Genomic DNA, 20421 nt, shown 5'->3' with positions numbered 1-20421 from the left:
CGGTGCACGCTCACGGCGGCTCCCGGAGACGAGCCTGCGCCCCCAGCTTTCCCCCAGGGTTGGAGAGGGCTTCGCTTTAGGGAAAAGGTGGGCACCCCTGTTCCCACCCTGAATGCAACTCTGCGGGGGCCGGCTGCCCTGGGCTGGGCGGAGAGAGCTGGAGCCCTTCCCCCGCCAGAGCCCGGCCGTCCTGCTGGGGCGGGCCTGCCCGCAGGATTCCGGCCGTGTTCCCACATGGTGGCCGCGGGCGGAGGGCTGCTGTGACCCAGGCAGCCTGCTGCCTCCACCTTGGCAAGGGGACCTTTGGTGCCGACCTCTGCCGGGCATCTCGGGCCGGGTTCTTCGGTCACAGAGGTGACCTGCCCGGGCGGTTTCCTGTGTAACTGGATTCCATGTGTGCGCCTCATTCCAGAAAATTCGACTTTGTTTTCTCTGCTCATTCCACAAGCCCTTACTAAAGCCATGGGATTCCTTCCATTTCCTGTGGGGGCCAGGTTCATGGCCATGGGTGGCTCAGAAGTTGAGCCTTTTCCTGACCGAGTAAACAGTGTTTGATCTCACTCTAAATACATGTTATTCAATTTTATTCAATGCAACAAAGCGTTTATGGAGTGCCTCCTGTTTGTCGGAATAGCGCTGGGGAGAGAGATGTGGAAGCCGAGGTTCCGGCCCCAGGGAGGCTGAGGCATGCATGCCCATGGCTGCTCTGCGGAACTTCAAAGAAAAAACACCAGTGGTAAGGGGACAAGGGCAGGGCGCCATGGAGCTGGAGTCTGGACCGTCTCAGGGACAATGGAGCGGCTGCTGCTTGAGTGTCACTGCTGGCACGCCCTGTAGCAGGAATTTTAGATATGTGCCCGCCTTCCATCCCGACAGCAGCAGGGGCGGGCCATTGGCCCCCATGTTATAGGTGGGGAAACCGAGGCACAGAATGGCCGACCAGCCTGAATTCATGCTGGCAGTCTGGCCCAGGGGCCTCTCGCCTGTTTCTGGGGGGCAGAAGGACTGTGGGGGAGCTGGCATCGGCGGGGCCTTAGAGGGCTGGTCTGGTAATTCCGGGGGCCAGAGGCTCCTGAGCTGAGGGGACAGTGGGAACGCAGGCAAAGAGGTGGGCAAGCCGGCGTCGCTGGGGCATGCGTGGGGCCCCGGGGGAGAGGGGGCTGGAGGACCTGCCAGCTCTGGGGAAGCCGGGCCAGGTGGCGGTCGAGAGGAAGAGAAGGTCTCTTGCGAGTTTGGTTATGTGATGGTGGTTTTTAAAACCAGTCTGTGGTGTGCTCCGGGAAGGCTAGTCAGGGGACGCCACAGGACTGAGCCGGGTGACCGGCGGCAGGAACCCGGCCTGGAAGGGAGGCCGGGCTGTGACCTGACGGCCGCAGGGAGCCGAGGATCAGGGCCCTGAGGGCGAGCCTGCACTGGAGCCTGGGCCCGTGCAATGGAGGCCGCGCCCCAGGCCCTGGAGCCCCGGGCCACAGGGAGCAGAGACAGAGGGGCCGGGGCCGGGGCCTGGGCTGGGGTCGGAGGTAGACAAGGAGTCTGTTTCTGGACAGGTCCCCTGGAGCTTTGGTCTCCTCGGTCAGGGTGGGCGGAGACGCAGAGCCTGGGGAACGTGGGGTGAGAGGTGGGGAGAGGGGCGTTTGGGAGGTGCTGGGTCGGGCCTGAGAGTGGGAGCCCTTGGAGGGGTGGACACCACCAAGGACAGGTGACAAAGGCACCAGGGGTCGGGGTCCCGCAGTGGGATTGGAGTGATGGGGAGAAGGAGAGGCCGCAGCAGGAGGAGGACCGGGAGGTGAGGCAAGAGAGAGGGTCCCGGGAAGGCGAGCGGTGGGCACTTTCGGACCCGGGGGCCGGTGGGGAAGGTCGCTGGGTCTGGGGGCGGGGTGGCTTTGGGGAGAGCACTCCCAGTGGAGTGCAGGGGCAGCCGGGCAGCCGCAGTGGGTTGAGGAATGTTGGGGTGAGGACACGCACAGAGAACAGGAAGGACTTTTTAAAGAGATTTTGAGGTGAAGGGAAGTGTAGGGACGGGACAGCAGGTCAGGAGGGTAGAGGTTAAGGGTCAGGGTGTTTGTTTCCAGGACGGGGGACGGGAGCAGGGGTGTGCGCCAAGGGCTAGGCGAGGTGTGGGGAGGAAGAGGCACTCGCTCTCGGGAACTCCTGCGGAAGCAGGAAGCGAGCACCGGGGTGGGCCCGGGTGGGGCCGCGCCCACCGTGGCCATTGATGTCCATGATGACGGGCCCAGGGCGTCACCAGCTTCCAAAGGACCCTTTGAATCGCCAGTTGAAAGAGCCAGTGCTGCTCCCCAGCGCTCTGAGTTTTTTGAAATGTGTTCCAGATCAGCAAAGCGTTGTTCAGTTACTGAGGACCGAGGTTTGGGAAACACGGCGCCTGATCAGGCACCGGATCGTATCCTGAGGCTCCGGGAGAGGGCTCTCCCGCTGAGGCTTGCACTTGGGCAGATCTGCCCCTGGTAACGCGGTGACCTTGGGCATGGTCTTTATTTTTTTTTTAATTTCTTGGTGGCTTAGTTTCTTTCATCTAAAATATGGGATGATAGACCCCCTCCTGCCTTTATGGGATTGTTATGAAGAATAAGTGAAATTAGGTACCTAAAAATATTTGACCTGCAATAGTTACCTTAATAAATACTAGCTTTCTGATTTACTATTTAGTTAGCCACACACCTTCTTCCTGAAGTGGGTGGATGTGTCCTTGGATGAATGGAACTTGGAAAAGGAAGGGATGGGAAGTAAGGTTGGAGCCAGATGATGGAGGATTACGAGGGTCCAAGAGAAACGTCCCTTTGGGGGCTGTGGCCCCGGGAAGAGAAGCTGAGAGCGTGGCCGGTCCCCCTCTGCCTCGGGGCTGGTCTGCCCCTCGGGGCCTGGCAGCCCGGGGGCCCCAGCATTTGCGGATTGACCTTGTCTTCCAGGAGGTATTTCCTCCCTTTTGCAGTGAAGGCCATGGTGAGGCTGGTCCCACTTGGCAGCTCTGGTGGTAGACAGAGATGTCCACACTCGCCTTTCTCTTTCCCAGAAGCCCCCAGGCCCAGGCCTGGACAGCGGGGTGGCCCCGTGACTGTGGCCCTCCCCTCACGGCCTCTGCACTGGGCCCAGGGCTGCGTTCGAGTCTCTGAAGGATGAAGAGAAAGGGCGAGTCGGCGAGGGGAGGGCAGCGTTCCCGCTCCTGATGGTGTTGCTTCCTCCTGTCCAGGGTCACTCGGTCCAGCCTTTCTCCCTTTGTCTGGAATTTCTCCTGAAAGAGAAAGAGGAAACTCCAGCAAACTGGAAAAGCCCCTGATAGAAACTAAGACCAAGTACTCCGCCACCGTCTGCGGACTGGGGGCTCTGGCAGGGCCTAGACCCACCTGCGCTCTGACGGGCGTCTGGGCGCCGACGCCAGGCTCTGCCCAGGAATCGCACCCACACAGACTTCTGCAGCCCAGGGCCTCCCCTGCCCCCACCCCGTCTCTGCTCCGGAGTAAATCCCGGGCTGTGTCCCAGCCTCGCCGTGGGCAGCCAGGCCCCCGTGCGGCCCTGGGCACTCCTGGGATGCACTAGCGGAAGGAAAGGGAGGTGGAAAGGGTCCATTTCAGATGAAAACCAGAAGCCATCCTGGCCCATGTGATATTTAATAAAGGCGTTATGACAGATTTCTTCTTCTTTTAAAAGAAAATAACTCCAAAAGAGGGCACGTACCAGATGCAGGGATCTGAGAAAGCTGAAGCAGGACCTTGGGTTTTAAAAGGATTGTCATACAGATAAACGCCACGTGGGTTTTACAGATGACCCTTGGTCTTAGGGGTACTGGCTGGAGCACTTAGGGGTGGCGGACCTCGATGTCCAGCTTGCCTTCTGACGGCTCAGGAAAAAAAGGTGTGCATTTGTGTGTGTGTGTGTGTGTGTGTGTGTGTGTGTGTGAGAGCGAGAGAGAGAGAGAGAGCTCAGAGAGAGGGAAAGCAAGTATTGGCAAAACGTTGGCAACGTGTCCCTGGAAGCGAAGGGTGTGCTGGTTGCCGCTGTGCTGGTCTTCTGGCTTTCAAGATACAAGGGGAAAACAACGCCCGGGGCAAACGGCAGAAATGGACAGTCAAGAGGAGCGTGAGCAGGTCACGGCGCACCCCCACACGCTGCAGTGCGCGTGAGGCGACGACATAAAACACAAGGCGCGCGGGAGGAACTCCCAGGGCCCAGTCCGGCGGGGCTGTGGATGGGGCGTAGCAGTCCCTTCCCTGCTTTGTACGGACTGAGCAGGGGAGCCCTCGGACCTCCGAGCAACCAGTGGCAGTTCCTTGAAACCGCAGCTCAGGCGTCATTTCCAGATGCACGGAGAGCGACCTCCTGCAGCGTCAGCCCAGCGGGCACCGGGAGCTGATTCTGACCCTCCCTCGAGGATCTGTCCCCCCACCCCCACTAAGGGCTGGACTGGGATGCATGTGCAGCCCACAGCCTGGCAGCATGGGCTAGCGGTGGCTCCCCTTTCCCCACCAGAATGTTCCCCGCTTCGGGACGTTCTCTCGGAACCCCCAGCCCTTTGATTACACCCACGTCCCGAGGCCCAACGTGACATTTCCAGCGGGAGGCTGCCCGCCGTGGGTCCAGCTGCTCCACATGGTTTTTATATTTGTCCTGGAAAAAGCTCCAGATACCTTTGGTCAAAGCGCTTCCTGTTGGCCGTGTGGCCGGGGCCATTTCCCGCCCACGCGGTCCCGGAGGGCTGCCGGCTGCAGGCCCCGGCACGTCTGCCCCAGGGGACAGGGAACCGCGGCCGAAGGCACAGCCTGGAGCTGTGAGGACTCCAGGGCTTCTGGAGGGCATGTGCTCCCAGCCTCTGCCCGTGTCACCGGGTTCAGACCCCTGGACACCGGGGGGCCGGGGCCTCGCCCAAGGCTGTCGCTCTGCTTCTGCAGAAGTTTCGCTGTTAAGGGGCAGAGATGTGCTGGTTTGATTTTCTTTCCCCTCTTACAAACGCACATGAAATATCGCTGCCTCTTCAGTGGTGAACACGCCCGGGCTGAAATTCAGAGTCCCCACTTCTTAAGTTCTGTGGGAGGTGGGTCCTGTGCTCCTCTGCTTTGGGGGTCATGGAAGTGCCAGCACAGATTTCCCCTCTTTGAGGGGCCGTGCTCAGCCACGTCCCAGCTCCCCATTGAGCACCCCCACCTGCCGCCCCCCTCCCCCCCCCCCATGAGCCATCTGTGCTGGATAGCTGGGAACCCTCATTGGAGGCTGGGCGGTAACCCCAGAGGAGGGGGAGGGAGGAGACCCACACTCTGGTTGGTGCCCTGGGACCCTTGCACCCCGTAGCAAGAGAAGGCGAGGTGGCTGCCAGGAGAGGCACAGGGTGGCCGCCGCCCTGGCTCAGGGACACGTCTAATTTTAGCCCAGGGCGTGCTCGCCCTGAGTGGGGCTGGCTCGCCCATGGACATTCCAGAGCTCTCTGGTTTTCCGTGTGTGAGTGGCGTCATGCTCAAAGTTTGCAAGGCTCACTCGGGTTTCGGGCAGCGTGCTTCTTCCCCCTTTTTCTAAGAAATGTCCAGAGGACTGTCAGTCCTCTGTGCTTTGGGAGCAGGTCAGAGTTTCCTGGAGATTCCCTCCGCGTGCCGGGGCCGGGTGCGGTGGCGCCGTGGGAGCCCGTCCTCCCGGGGCCTTTCTCAGTGCGAGCGGGGATGAGGCGGCTGCAAGGCCCCAGAAGACCTGGGGTCGTCTCTCCGGCGCAGGGGGTCCCTGGGAGGAACCCGTGGGTCAGCAGAACAACAAAATGGAAGCCGAAAACGGCAGGTTCACATTCGGACCTGTGACCTGAAACTAACACGGTTCGGGTGGCTTCTTTAAGAGAAAGAATATAAAAGCATCTAACGTTTGCCAATCTCACGGAACCAGAGGACTGCTCCAGCATGCGGCCGAGGCCCCTTGGCCGGCCTCTGCGAGCAGCGGTCCCTGGAGCCCACACGGTTACCTTCGGGGGGAATCAGATGCTCCTCAGGGGGCCGTTGTTACTTGTTTGTTACTTGTTTCTCTGGCTCCGTGAGACTATTGAAACAGCTTCGTGAAATTTAAGTATGGATATGGTCTTGCACTAAAAGCCCAACCGTTGAAGTGAGCGGATGAAGCCTTGTGAAAGATCCGCCGTATTGTGCACCGTGTTGTTGCTGGTTTTCCTCGTTTCTTCACCAGCCAGCGTCACCAGCTGGCTCGTATGGGACACCCTCCCGCTTTCTGATCCTCGGGGTCCTCACCTGTGAAAACGGGACCAGGACGTCTCTGTGCCTCGTCCCACAGAAGCCGTGCTCTGTGCATGCTTGGTAAAGTAGAAGTCACCCCCCCCCACCCTGTAAACAATTGTTTGTGAGGACAAAATGCTAAGACGTTTAGGGTCCTTAGAAGGTCACAGAATAGAAAAGGAGAGCCCAGGGGAGGTGAGTATCTGCCTGGGGCCACTTGGTGACAGCCCAGAGCTCCACAAATAAATGTCACTTAGGGGTAAGCCTCTGCACCTTTTCTAAAGGGTTGTGAGCCCAAATACCTCTCTTTTCAAATGGAGAGGAAGTTAACTGGGGCCCTGGATGGCACCATTTCAGACTCAGTGCTCACGGCCCTTTGATGAATACTATGCAGGGGAATGTTTTATGAGTTCAAACTGAACGTATTTCATCCCACAAGTTGTCTTAAGCTGCCCTTGGCGAGTGTAAGCAAACAGAACCTAAGTGGATTTGCTGTTTAATGGGACTCGGGAAACCTCGGCCTCTCCCACCGGGGCAGCTCTGTCCCTGGGCATGCTGGCCTTTACGAGGACCGCAGAGGTGCCAAAAGGCAGCTTCTCCTAGCAGCTAAGTCAACATCTCCACACAGCTTTCCAGGCCGCCATGGAAACCGGCGGCAACTCTTATGTAATGTCTCTTAGGCGGCGTGTTGGAACCCTCCCTTTTATAACTCCAGGGGGGACTTTAGACGCCCTGGTTCAGGGCCAAGGTGGAGAGGCCGTCCTTCTGTCCCGGGCTCTCGGACCAGCCCGGGGGCGGGCAGGCCTGGGGGCATCTTTGTCTCCGGTGGAGCATCTGGTGGGGTTCTCGAGCCACTGCCAGGAGCCTTAAGCGGAGGCGGCCTCCGCGATCCCGCCTGCTGGGGGTGCAGGCTGGGGCTCACAGGGGGTGGGGGCCCTGTGGCCCGGGCCAGGCACCCCGTCAGGCCTCCAGCCTCTCACAACAGTCAGGCTGGGCCGAGCCAGGCAGCCCCGTGCTGGTGCCGACAGAGGAGGGTCAAGACCGAGAAGGGAGCTTGTGGGCTGGCCGCCTTCTGCCTGGCGCACTGCAGGTCTCGGGTGAAAGAACGGTTTCTCGGTGGGCGTGGCCATGTTCCAAGATGTACTTACTCCACAGGGACCCCTTTTCCCTCCAGAGGGGGCTTTCTTCCCCCCCCCCCCGCCCCCGGGGGCAGCATCGTCTCTACCCTCCTTTTCACCGCCCGCCCGTTGAGCGACGCCTGCTCCCCAGCCGCCTCGTGGAGCTGATCTTAGCTGCACCCGGAACCTGGAACCTGCAGCCTGAGCTGGGGCAGGGAGACGGGAAGGGTGAGGGAGCCACGATGCCCTGCCGGCTCACGTCCCTCAAGGGCGGATTCGCCGGCCTGTCCTAATGTCGTGGGTCTTAGAAAATGCGGTCACGCTGCCGACATCCACCATGGGATAGACGAAAATTAGCTGGGGTGAATCTGGAGCCTAAAAAAATTCTGTTTCTGGCTTTACCCACTGCCCAGGGGCATTTGGCAAAAGCTCCCACCCCAAACCCTGCCAGGGCCACCGGGGTAAACGAGGGGGCCTGGGTGAGCCTTTCCAGCTGTTTCAGGGGGACAGCCGCATCTAGGGAACTGGGAGCACTCGGCTTCCAGAGGGAGCATCCATTAAACTCCAGTTGTATGCCAAGGCCTTGTGCCAAACTGGGAGAACAACGGGAGAACGCCGCGAGGGGAGGTCACATCTGGCTCAGTTCGGTTTTGCCAGTCACGTGCCCTTGAGGGGACCCCCCCCAACCTGATGCCTTGGTGTTCCTGGACGGTGCCGGAGTCCGGCCCGACTCAAGGAAGGACACACGTTGGCCTTGTTTCGGATCTTGCTCTGGCTCTGTGTACTTCTCATCAAGGGTGTGTGCCAAAGCCGGCGGGGAGGGGCTGCATGGAAAGACAGTCAGGCTGAGAAACTGTCACCCCCAGAGAACAATGGTGCCGGAGGCCAGCGTGCAGCCTGCGTTCTGGCCCCGCAGATGGGCTGGGCCGATGGCTTTTCCAGGAGGATGCAGGGCCGCTGATGCCCCCATCCCGCCCCCCCCCCCCCCAATCTGTCCTCCCTGGGCCATCCCTATTGTTGTCCAACCTTCGTCATCGTGGACCCGGATGAGAGAGACTTGGGGCTGCAGCCCAATTCCCAGTGAAGGTTTCTCACTCGTTTCAGGAAGATAATGTATGTGGGTTGAATTGTTAAGGCAGATTGCTTTTGCAGTATTCCAAACAGAGTGCTTTTTCACAGGAAATGGCCGACCAGGCAACTGCAGTCAGGTTTTCCACATCCTCGAGGGCAGAGAGAAGAGAGAGGAAAAATAAAAAAGACCCTTTTTGTGTGTGGAAGGTCAGCAGAGCGGGCGACTGCTGGGCGCGGGGCGGGTCTGTGCCGGCCGCTGGGCGCCCGCGGCGGTCGGTGCACGCACGCGAGGGCTTCCCGCCAGCCCCACCCTCCAGGAGGCCGTGCATTCTCCGCGTTCTCCGCGGCTTGATTTCAAAAACGCCTGTGATGTGGCAGCCCAGGGGGGTGGGGCCCTTCCCGATGCTGGGGCTCGGCCCATCGGGCTGACCCCGGGGGCGCAAGGACGCCGGAGGAGCACCCCTCCCTCTCCCAGAGCTCGGTTTCCCCATCCCTGAGAGGCAGGGCTCCGCCAGGGACCCCTCGGTACCTTCCGGGCCTACCTAACTCTCCACGGTGCCGCCCTCGTCCCTTCTGTGGGGCTGGGCTGACCTGGAGGAAGCCAGAGGGGGAGATGGGGAGCCGGGAAGTGGAGGGAAAAAACAATCCGCTCTTCTGTGGAGAGCTTGGACTGAGCACAAAGTGGCCTTGAAGCGCGTTTGCCCTCGGGGGTCCGCCTCTCCGAGCCCCACCCCTCCCAGAGCTCGGTCTTTAATGAGGGCCTTTCAGGGCGCGAGGCCTGTGCAGAGTCGCTGTGGGGACAGTGGAGACCCAGCCAACACGGCCACTCCTCAGGCACGCACGGCCAAGGAGGGGCTGCGGCGGGGGCGGGGGATCTGGAGAGCCGAAGCCCAGAATCCAGGGATGTTACGGTCCTTGCAGCCCCCCAGAGACGATTCTGGGGGAGGGAGGCCGAGACTCCAGGCAGTTGTCATTATTTCGAGGTGACACGGGTCTTCTCTGGCCACTCGTGGCCCTGCGGTGGGTCTGCCCTGCTCCTGTGTGCCCACAGACGGCAGGACAGCTCTGCCTCATTTCCACCGGACCGTCCGGTCCGTCCCCGAACGGATGCCTTGTTCCAGGCGGGGCAGGAACACGAGTGCCGAACCCGTGCCCGGAAACCTGGGCCCCAGCGCTGTGCTTGCCAGCCGTGCGGCCTCGTCGCCCTTGCTCACCTCTCAGGTGTTTCGAGCCTTGTGGGGTGAGGACATCCCCCCTCCTCCAGCCCTGCCTCGCCTGGCTGTGCCCCCGGAGCTTCAGTGTTCTGCAGGGCCCACGTACACGCGTCCCGCAAAGCAACACCCTTTCTTCCCGTGAACTTGCTAGGTCCTTACTTTTTAAGTATGTATACTTACTTGTAATGCTGTTTTGCATAGATTGAGATTGTTTTACATGTTTGCCCCTCTAACCTGTTGGTGTGACTTCCATCACTCAATTTTTTAACTTTATTTTTATTGCTGGCACTATTGCAGGTGCCCCCAGTGCCCCCCATTTGCCTGCCTCCACCCAGCCCTCGCCCCCCACCCTTTCCCACTGGCCGTCGCCACCCTGCTGCCTGTGTCCATGGGTTTCAGTTTTTTAATGTTGCGTTGTTCTCGCACTCCCACTTGGTAATGATTTTCTTCAAACTTGTGGCTGATATAATCGTCTATTACTGTATTTCGTATTTTTGCACTTACGTTTATAAGTGTTAGGGTTTGAAGCCAAGGTCGTTCCTAGCCTCACGAACCATCATCATCGTCACCTCAGCGGTTACGCAGCAATGATCGTGTGCCAGGTACTGTTCTCGGCGCTCGGTCCGTGAGCTCGTTTACTCCTCACGGCCACCTTCGGAGGGGGAACTATTCTTAGCCTCCTGTTATAGAGGTTCACGATAGCTAAAATTTCCTGTGGAATTGTTCCCTTTGTTACTCTGTAACAAACAGGTTTATTGCTAATCATGCTTATTATCCCAAAGTGTATTTTTATCGGGTGGTATTTAGCTGCAGCAGTTTACGTGGCCGGCACACAAGTGACGCAGGGTTTCCCGTGCCTCCCCTCCCCCTCCTGTGTCAGGGACCTTGGGGAACAGCACATTGCTGGTGAAAAGGAAATCGTTCCCGGAGTCTCTTTCTGCTGACCAGGTTAACTTGTTTGCCTCGTTACAATTACTGACATACCTGAAATCATTTGTCCTGTGATGTTTTATACTTCAATTTCGTCACACTTTTTCTTCAGTTCTTTTTCCCTCTTTCTTTTCTTTTTTAAAGTTAACCACGTTAAAGTGAACACTTCAGTGGCACACTGTAGTACACTCATGGTGTTGTGTGATCACCACCTCCGTCTGTTTCAAAACATTCTCTTCCAAGTGCAGCCTCTTCCTACAGAGCAGTTTCTCCCCATTCCTCCCACCCCCAGCCCCGACCGCCACTGGCCTGCAGCCTTTCACAGAAGCGGAATTACGTCCCGTGTGACCTTTGGTCCCTGGCATCGGTCATTTAGCACGATGTCTTCAGGGTCCCCCCTCGTTGTAGCATGTGTCGGTACTTTAGTCCTTTCCATGGCAGCATAGTATTCCACGGCACCGACATGTAACATTCGGTTTATCCACTCATTCCTCGGCGGGCATGTGCCTTGTTTCCACCTTTGGCTGTTGAGGGCGCTGCTGCTCTGCACCTGCGGAGGGGGGAAAGGACCTCCAAGGGGTGGGCTGCGGGGTCACAGGGTGACTGTGTTTACCTTTCTGAGCGGCTGCCGTGCTGTCACAGCGGCGCTTTCCTGTGAATTAACTGGTTGGTATTTTTTCTTTTTCTGCTTTCTGGTTTGGAGGTTACATGTTATGTGTTTTGTGTTCAGTGGTTACTCTTGAATTTTTGATCATAACTGACTTAGGATTTAAGTGTGGTCAATTTCTCTACCCCTTCAAAAAATGCACGGGTTTTAGAAAGCTTTAACTCCGATTACTTACTTCTTCCCACGTTCCCCATTTATTATTGTCTCGCATTATCCCTTTTTAAAAAGATTTTATTTATTTATTTTTAGAGAGGAAAGGGAGGGAGAAAGAGAGAGGGAGAAACATCAATGTGCGGTTGCTGGGGGCTGTGGCCTGCAACCCAGGCATGTGCCTTGACTGGGAATCGAACCTGCTACGCTTTGGTTCACAGCCCACGCTCAATCCACTGAGCTATGCCAGTCAGGGCCTATCCGTTTGTTTTTAACTGCCCTACATCAGTTGCTATTGTTATTATTCGTATGGTCAGCTCTCGTTAAAGTCTATCTACACGTTCCTGGATTTCTTTTCTGTCATTTCTTCCGTCCTACACTTCCCTTCTGGGCTCCGGCTCCTTCCTCCTGGAGCAGACCCTGCGGTGCTTCGTTAGTGGGCGTCTGCAGGGGCGAACTTTTCTAGTCTGAGTCTGAAAAAGTCTCGTTTTGTCCTTGCTTTTAGTGTTTGGGATATTACAGGTGTCTCTTGTTTCAGTAATTGTTTGTGGGTAGTCTGTCTTTTCTCTAAGATTTTCCTCAGTCTTTTGCGTCCCGGTAGTTCCCACGCGACCCATCCAGGTGTGCGTTTATCGTCACAAGTACCATTTGAGGCTCATTCCTTTCTGTGAGGCTTCCCGTGTGATGAGTTCTTAGCAGTTATCTTTTCAGTAATTTCCTTTCTTGTACCCTCTTTATTCTTTCCTTCTGCAACTGCTCTCAGATGTGTATTGGACTCACAACTTTTTTCTCTCCACGTTTCTTGTTTGCTGATTCAGATCCTTGATCTCTCTCCCGACTGAGTTGCATTCTGAGTAGTGCCGTCTAATAGTGCTTAGTGATTTATTAGCTCTTCACTGTGTCTCATCCCCTTTTTGAGCTTCCCATAAGTTTATTACCAGCTTCAGGAAAGTTCTAACCTGTAGGAAACTGCATTTCATTCGCACTGACTCAGGAACCTCGGCTAACATCAGGCCCACGGTCAAATGTCTCCCGAATATTTATTTCAGGCTTTAGTTCAGTTTAGCCACGTCTCTCCAGTCTCTGTCGATCTCAAACCATTTCCCCTCTTCTTTTAGTTTCTCATGATGAGTGCAGTCTCGTCTTGCAGAAAGGCCACTTCCTAAGTGTCTTTTTGTGATTAGGTTCATGTTAAACTCTGTTGGAAAGGACAGGGCATATATGACCTTGCGTATTTCCTGTTACATCGCATCAGGAGCACGTAAGGTCCGTTTGTGTTATTTTTGGTGATGCTAGGTTGAATCACTTCATGAAGGTGGCTCTCTATCATTATGAAGGTAACTTTCCCTTTGTAATTAATAAGGAATCTGTAACATTCAGGCTATGTGAATATCCTGTTCCTCACAAACCTTCACCCTGGCCGGTGTAGCTCAGTTGGTTGGAGCTTTGTCCCACAGACTGAAAGGTCTTGGGTTTGGTTCCCTGTCAAGGCATATAACCCAGGTTGTGGGTTTGATCCCCAGTCGTGGTGTGTACGAGAAGGCAGCCCATCAGTGTTTCTCTCTCACAGCGACGTTTCTCTCTCTCAGAAAAAAAAAAAAAGAAAAAATGTTATCAGGTGAGGATTAAACCTTTTGACTAGTGGTTTTTGGATCCATCGGTGATCTGTTCCCATATTAGGAGTTTATAAAACGGGGATTTAAATTTTTTTATCAGCCTTTTAAATGTATTAGTTGATGGCATTCTACAGAGAAGAGCTTCCCATCACCTGTCCCCCCACTTCCTCCTCTAGAAGCAGACTCATAGGTTTTTAAAAAATATTAAATATGTTGTTATTAATTACCATCATTATATGCCCATAAGTTTTTTATTTTCTATTTTATTTCTAAAAGATTTCTCTTATTTATTTTTTGAGAGTGGGGATGGAGGGAGAAGGAGAGGAAGAGAAACATTGATGTGTGAGAGAAATATCGACTGGTTGCCTCTCGCATGCGGCCGACCGGGGCCCTGGCCCGCAACCCAGTCATGTGCCCTGACCAGGGATTGAACCAGCAACCTTTCAGTTTGTAGGTTCAATCCACTGAGCCACGCCAGTCAGGGAAAGGGTGGTTTTTTTTTTTTAATGACTGTATTTACTTTTCATAGCTGCCCATTTTTTCCTCACAATCTTGCTTTTCTTACAATTTTCATTTCTTTTTAAAAAAGCTTTCACTAGTATCTCGAATTATAAGTTTTATCGATTTGTTGTTGTTGTTGTTATCTCAAGTTCTTGGGAGTCCTAATTTTGTTTTAGCTGGCTTTCACTTATGGTGCTCATTTTTCTGATACATTTAATAGGTTTTTATGTTGAGCGTATCTTCAGTGGGACTTTTAAAGAGCCCCCCTCCCCGACCCAGGAGTCTTGCGTGGCCCTCTTTGTGGGCGTGGCCCTTAGTGCTTTCCCATCTCTTCAGCTTCCTGTGCCAGGGTGTCCTTGACTTGGGGAGTCTTAGTTAATTTCTTATGTTTTGGTTCCTGTGCTGGTAAACGGGGTCAGTCTGAACTCCATTCGCCCTGGGCTCTGAGTTGTCAACAGTAGAACAGTATCTGCATTCCCACAGGACACCTTTCTCTTGGAACCCGTAACTAACCTAGTCAGGTGTCTAGTACCAACCGTACAGGAAGGAGCAACTGCTTGTCTCTGTTTCTACGGCAAGAGCCGGTGGAATGTTCTGAGTGTTGGGATCACAAGCAGTAGAGCGTCTTCAAGAACGGCCTGGCCCGGGCACGCCCCCTCAGAGCCCCGGTGCCTGGTCATGCCCGAGAGTGAGGGGCGAGCTCAGTCACCCCCCAACCCAGGCACCGATGAGGTGACGGGTGCCCACAGCGGGTGAGTGACTCACTCAAGGTCACGTGACTGGACCGGGTGGCGGGGAGCAGGCAGTCAGGCCTGCAAGTGGCTCCTTCCACCCAACCAGGGTCCAGTTACCCAGGGCCCGGGTCCTGCCCCAGGCAGCTCTGGACTCCCACAGCGCCCTGGCCCTCGCCTCTCCCATGGGGCGCAGAGAGGAGCTCCGGCGGGGAGTGGAGGCCCAGCCGCGGCCGGCGAGCTGGCTGTCTGCGGCCTTCCTCCCAGGGGCTTATCAGATGCACGCTTCGACACCTGTCGCTGGGCTATCTGCGCAATCAGATTTTTGAAGAAGTGTTTTGAATCCTTGATTTATCTTTTTTGGGCTTGTTTTTCATAATAGTTTTCATTCAAAGGCAAGGACATGCTTTTAAATTGACCTTTTAAACTCTGTAACGCTCGTGCTACAAAGGGACACAGCAAAGGAACAAAGGGCACATTCCCCGGGCGTGAGCGCGCTGGGAGTCTCCTCCGCTCGGGGGCCAGGGGGAAACGGGCACAAGGCGTCCGAGAGCGGCCCCTGCGGCTGATGGATGGGGCCCCGGGGGAAGTCCCATGACCGGGAGCGGCCCAGCTGCACCCTGCGCAGCGGGAACACGGCCCCACCCTCTCCCCACAACGCAGGGCCACCCTCGTGCCTCCTGGCTTTGCCCTCGGGAGCCAGGAGAGCCACTTGGGAGGTTTGACCTTTGTCCCGAGGTCCCCAGGGAGCCATGGAGGGCTCTGGGCAGGGAGGGAAGGGTAAAGTAGAGGAAAGAGCGAGAGAGCATTTGGAGACAGTGGCCTGGGTTTGAGTCCCGGCTCTGTCACTTCTAACTTGTGTGACCTTGTATGAGTCACCCAGCTTCTGTGAGGGTCACTTGATACTGGACGTTCATTTAGGAGTGTCGCCCGAGTGCTGGGTGCACAGGACACAGAGGTGGCCCGTAGAATCCGCTGCAGTCCTCTGTTCCCTCCTCCTTGGGTATGTCCCTTGCCCCGGTGTTGGTTTCCCGTGGCCGCTACAGCAAGTTAGGACAGGCTTCGTGGCTTCAAACAGCGCGCATTTACTGTTTGTCCTGGAGGACGGAAGTCTGAAGTCCGTTCCTCTGGGCTCCAGCCACCGTGTGCGCAGGGCAAGGTCTCTCTGGAGGTGCAAGGGGAGAGTCCATTTCCTTGCCTGGTTCGGCTTCTAGTGGCTGCCCGAGGTCCCGGGCTCGAGGCCTCTTCCTCCGGCTTCGCAGGGCATCTCCCCAGCCTCCGCTTTCATCGTCACACCAGCTCTCTGCTCCTGGGTCCGATCTCCTCCTGCTTCCCTCTCGTGAGGACACTTGTAGTTACACGGGTCTCACCTGGCTAATCCAGGCTACCCTCCTCCCTCTCAAGCTCCTTAGCTTAATCCCATTGGCAGAGTCCTCTTGACCACGTGAGGGGCCATTCACAGGTTCTAGGGCATGGATTTCTCTGGGGGCCAGTGTTCAGCCTTCCCTTCTACCTCATACCGCAATTTATGTCTGTCGGTTTTCTGTGGGCAGGGAGACAGGCCTGCCAGGTAACTGCCACCTGTGTGCCGGGTGAGTGGGTGCAGAAATGAGTGAATGTGTGCTTTGGAGCTGAGAACACGGTGACATCCCACTTGGGCTGTAGAGGATTAGTGAGGGTTTCCCGATTAGTGTCTGGGTGAAGTGAGCAGCTTAGGAAAAGGCACAGAGGCACGGGCCGAGAAGTTCAGCACCGGGGTGGGGGAGCAGGTGCAGTGTGCAGGTGCAGAGTGGGGTGAGCGGGGCGGTGGGCGGCCAGGTCACAGGTAGCCCACAGGGCACTGTATCTGGCCCGGATCTGTCTTTACAAGGAAGTGCTATATGCGGGGCGTCTTTGGAGTTGTCGCCTAGGTTCCGGTCCTCGTGCTGCCACTCGCATGCTGTGTAACTCTGGGACAGTCACCGGGCCTGTCTGAGCCTCAGTGCAGTGCCTGCTTCCCAGGGCTGTTCCGGGAGGCGGAGGACTGCTGCTGCTTGCAAAGCATTCAGTGCGGTGCCTGAGCAGCAAGAGGAGTCAGATAACAGTGTTTGCTGTGTTATATTGCCGTCGTTTTTATGAGTATGGTTATTGATGATGGTGGTGATGCGGAACCTTTGAAGAATGCCAGCCAGACAGCAGCGTGGTCAGATTTTCTGTTTTAGAAAGATGCCTTTGACACCCACGTGAAGATGTGGCGGGGGGGGGTGCTGGCATGGGGCGGGGTGTTCCACTGGGGGGCCCGGAAACCAGTTAGGAGGCCACTGCAGTGACCTGGGTGAGAGAGGGAGAAACAGAGAGCAGAGGCGTCATGGCCGGCGGGGTGTTCCGCAGATGTGCGGAGCAGCTCCTGCCGTTCTCTGCAGTCTGCGTGGGGAGCCCGTCCACACCTGTGCCTCCTCGGTCACCTGTGCCTCGGCTACCTGTGCCTCGGGCACCTGTGCCTCGGGCACCGCTTCTCAGACAGGGACACTGATGGGCGGTGGGGGAAGGGCACCTCGTCTTGGTCTCCGGATGAGGCGGTGACAGAGGTTTAGACAGAGGTGGGGTTCAGGTTCTCAGCCGCTAGTGGTGGAGGAGCCAGTGGGGTGGCAGGTGGTGGCTTCTGGTGTGAGTGCTGGGGCCAGGGGAGGGCTGGCTCTGGCTCCCGCTCTGACTCCGTGTTGACCTTTCACATCCTCTGTGGCCCGGCCATGCCTCAGCACCGCTCCCTTGCCCCTTCTTTCACCATCCCTGCAAGGCTGGTGCAGAATCCTGGTAGCTAGGGCACAGGGACACGGCGGGTTTGAAGGGAGAAAATGGCTTGACGAGTGGGAGGGAGTCGGGAGAGCTCCGCGTCCCAGCCCCTGAGGAGGAAGCCCGGAGCCTGGAGCAGCATGTGCTCGGGTCGGGTACTGCGCGTCCTCGGCGGCCTCCCCTCACGCCCCTCCATACGTCTCCAGGAGGAAGCCAATTCAATGGAACCTGCCGTGGCGAGATTGCAATTGTTACTTCAATCATATCTTACCCTGCAAGGATGTTGGAGGAAGAGATATTTCAATGCCACCATCAAAAGAGCTGTCATTTTTTAAACAGAGTAAACGGGTTTTCAGAGAGTGATGTCATGCTGTTATTTTTAATACATTCTTTTTACTTTAGTAAAATGGTTTTACTTTAGTTCAGATGGATGCTTGCTGGAGGGGGGAACCCAAAAGAGGAGTAAATGCAGGTAGGCCGTTTTAAGAAATTCCTCATGGATACTCGGAGTTTACAAGTCAGAAGCACAGCAGAGCTTTTCAGTCGGAGAAGGGTGCAGGACAGGTCCTTTGGTGCCTTTCAAATGGCGGCTGGTGGCTTCACGGGAAAGCTAGGGGACAGGAAACAAAGGCCGTAGGGACAAGACGAGAATGACCTGTGTCATGGCTGCACGGACCAGTGTGCGTGTTGCCCTGCAGTGTCATGGTGACACCAGCAAACTGACTCGTTCTCTATTCTTGGCAAGCGTCAAATGACACTGGTGTGTGTGTGCATGTGTATGTGTATGTGTGTGTGAACACAGCGTCAGAAGGCCCCTTGGAGACAACTTGGTCCCATCCAGTGGAACCTTTGGCTCAGAGAAGGCAAGTGAGCAGGGCCAGGTGCACAGAGGGGCGGGGCCGGGGCGGGGGCCAGAGGGCACCCCTCCCGTTCCCGTCCCCCACCCCCCATTCTCCTCGGCGGTTCGAATCTCTCTGCCGTCTCCTCTGGTACATTGTCATTTTCTTGTTTTCTAGGAAGACTCAGTTGCCAGTGTCCAGCAAGGCCGACGGGGAGCCGGGTGCCCTGCAGCTTGGTAGGTGTGACCGCTGCCTCTGGGCTGTGCCTCCCAGGGCCCAGGGGTCCTCGTCTGGAGGTGCTGGGTGGCGGGGCTCTCCACGGATGGGGTGGGGCTCCTTTCTTCCCACGTAACCTCAGGAAGCTTCTTTTGCTTTAGTTGATGTCTTCTTGTGCTGTCCGTCTTCCCCTACCAGAGAAATTCTCATAAGGGGTCTGCATTTCTGGATCCACAGGGTGGTGGGGGGAGGCAGAGGAGTCTTTGCTGCATTTGGAAGTTCTCTCAGGGCCATTCAGAACCTGCAGAGGTCTCCAGGAGACCGTTCTCAGTCGAAACGTTAGTTCGGCCGTGCCTGGGGAAGTCCATTCTTCTGAAAAGTGCGTCTGACTGAGGCGTGCACTGGGGACTGTGCGGTGCAAGTGCATGGCCCTTCAGCGCTCAGTGCCCCTGGATAGGCAGGTACACACCGCAGCAACTCCTCACGCTCTCTCTAGGCTTGCAGCGGTCTCTCTGCCCCTTTCTGAGGTTCCCTGCTCCCCTTAGACTGGGGCGTCTGCAGGGCTTGGCAAAGGCAGTGGGATCCAGACAGGAGACTCGGAGGTGTGCATGCCTTCACCTTTGCTCTGCTTCTGGCTGCCATCAGTTTACCTGTCGGGCTGTTTCGGCCCAGAGAGCTGCTTACACGCATGCCCTGTCCTCTTAAGCGTTTCCTTTTGACCAGAGGGAGAAAGCCGTGGACCCGGTAGCAGCTTCTGAGTGAGACGCGCGGGCTCGAGGCTCGCTTTGATGAAGTTGAAAGGCAGGGGTTTGTTTACCCGGCCCGGCTCACTTCAGAGGTGGCAGGTCCTCAGTTTTCAGCATCAGGAATGGCAGGCGGGGGCCGCCCGGCCCGCCCAGGAAGGGCCGCGCTCTGCACGTGGCTGGGTGCAGAAGTGAGCTCCGAGCCAGGAAGCGCTGGCGTCCGGGGGCCCCTCTGCAGAGATCCTCACTTGACGATTTTCCACTGAAAGCCATTCCTGTTTGGACATCAAGCCAAGCCATTCCCGGTCTTCAGAGCCCAGCGGGCTTCTAATAGAAGGAAGGCTTTTAGCAAATCTCTCAGAACCTGGCACTTTGAAGTGTCTGTGTTTTCCAGAGGGAGGCAGGCCCCTCCTGGCTCGTGGATCAGCCAAGGATTCCGAGAAGGAGGAGAGAAAAGAGCCCGTGGAACCCAGTCACCAAGAGAAGGGGGAGGGGCTTTGGCATGGGGGCAGGAAGAAGGAATCCAGTTTGGTTAGAAGGACAGCAGGCTCTTCCCCACCCCAGGTCACGTCTCCTTGGTCCAGTTCAGCAAACGTGTCTTGGCCATCACGTGACCGCTGCAGGAAAATGGCGGGGAGACCATGTGCCTTCCTTCTTGGGGGGCAGGGTGGTGGCTTGAGGAAGAGAGGTGCCTCCCAGTGTAGCACGGGAAGCACCCAACCCGAGGTTCTTCGCTGCTGCAAGGGGGGACCAGCCTGGTGCGGTGGGGGGTTTGGGAAGCGTCCACGGCGAGCTGGGATTTAGACTGAGCTTTGCAGGGTGGGCAAGGTCTGGCCATGGGGGGCTGTGAAACGGGCCATGTGGGCCAAGGCCTGGAGTGTGAGACAGAGAGGTCGGCTTGAGGTGACCTGCCTGTGGGGGAGGTTATAGGGCCCCTGGAGGGAAGGCTGGGGTGGATAGGGGTGGTCTTGAGTGACGTGTGACAGGGTGTGGCTGTCCACCATTGACCAGTAAGGAAGGGTCTGTGCTGGTGAGGGAGGCGTCCAGGGCCATGTGTTTGGGGCTCTCTCTGTGTGCGTGGGGGATGGACTTTAGGAGTAAGAGCCGGGATGCTGGGAGACTGGTGAGGGGGCTCTTGGAATAGTCCAGAAAAGAGGTGATTGGTCCCCTGTTCTATGTGGGGAAGTGCTATGGCTATTTGAAGACCCTGCTCAAACATTCACCTCCCGTGGGATGCTTCCCTGGCCTTTTAATGAAGAGTTGCTTACCTCTTTCCCTCTGCTCTTCAAACCTGCGCATGCCTCTCCATTTTAGCGCCGATGCTGTATTCTCTGTGGGGGGCTCTGTCTCCCCCCTGCCCAGGCGGGGTCTTCTTGAAGGTGCGGGTCATGTTTTAATCCTCACCTCTTCCCTGTCCCGCCTAATCCCTGGCGCGTGGTAAGTGAAGTGCTTGATGAGCAACTAGAAAAAGAATGACTCGTTCCTGTAACAGTGGAAAGAGAAAGGGCGGGGCAAGGCAGGAGGCCTGTGGTCCAGGGGCTGGCGCAGCGAGGCATGTGGGACAGGGTGGGGGGGGTTGTCTCAGCGAGGTCCTCAGTGGGGGACTGGGGAGATGGAGTCCGTCCCCAGAGCTGA

At 56.8% G+C, this 20421-nt stretch overlaps 1 protein-coding gene across 2 annotated transcripts in view; it reads left to right on the top strand.

Annotated features, from left to right (window-relative positions):
• MINDY4 (MINDY lysine 48 deubiquitinase 4) overlaps positions 1-20421 on the top strand; it is a 97290-nt gene that overhangs the window by 25965 nt on the left and 50904 nt on the right. For both annotated transcript variants that reach the window (XM_028525941.2, XM_036010444.1), the window contains exon 6: positions 18005-18063. In XM_028525941.2, the coding sequence (XP_028381742.1) occupies positions 18005-18063 (59 nt within the window). The remainder of the gene's footprint in view (positions 1-18004; positions 18064-20421) is intronic.

The sequence above is a fragment of the Phyllostomus discolor genome, chromosome 10, assembly GCF_004126475.2.
Source record: "Phyllostomus discolor isolate MPI-MPIP mPhyDis1 chromosome 10, mPhyDis1.pri.v3, whole genome shotgun sequence".
NCBI lineage: Eukaryota > Metazoa > Chordata > Mammalia > Chiroptera > Phyllostomidae > Phyllostomus > Phyllostomus discolor.
Note: the sequence above shows the minus strand (reverse complement) of the source record. Positions and strands in the feature narration are given on the sequence as shown.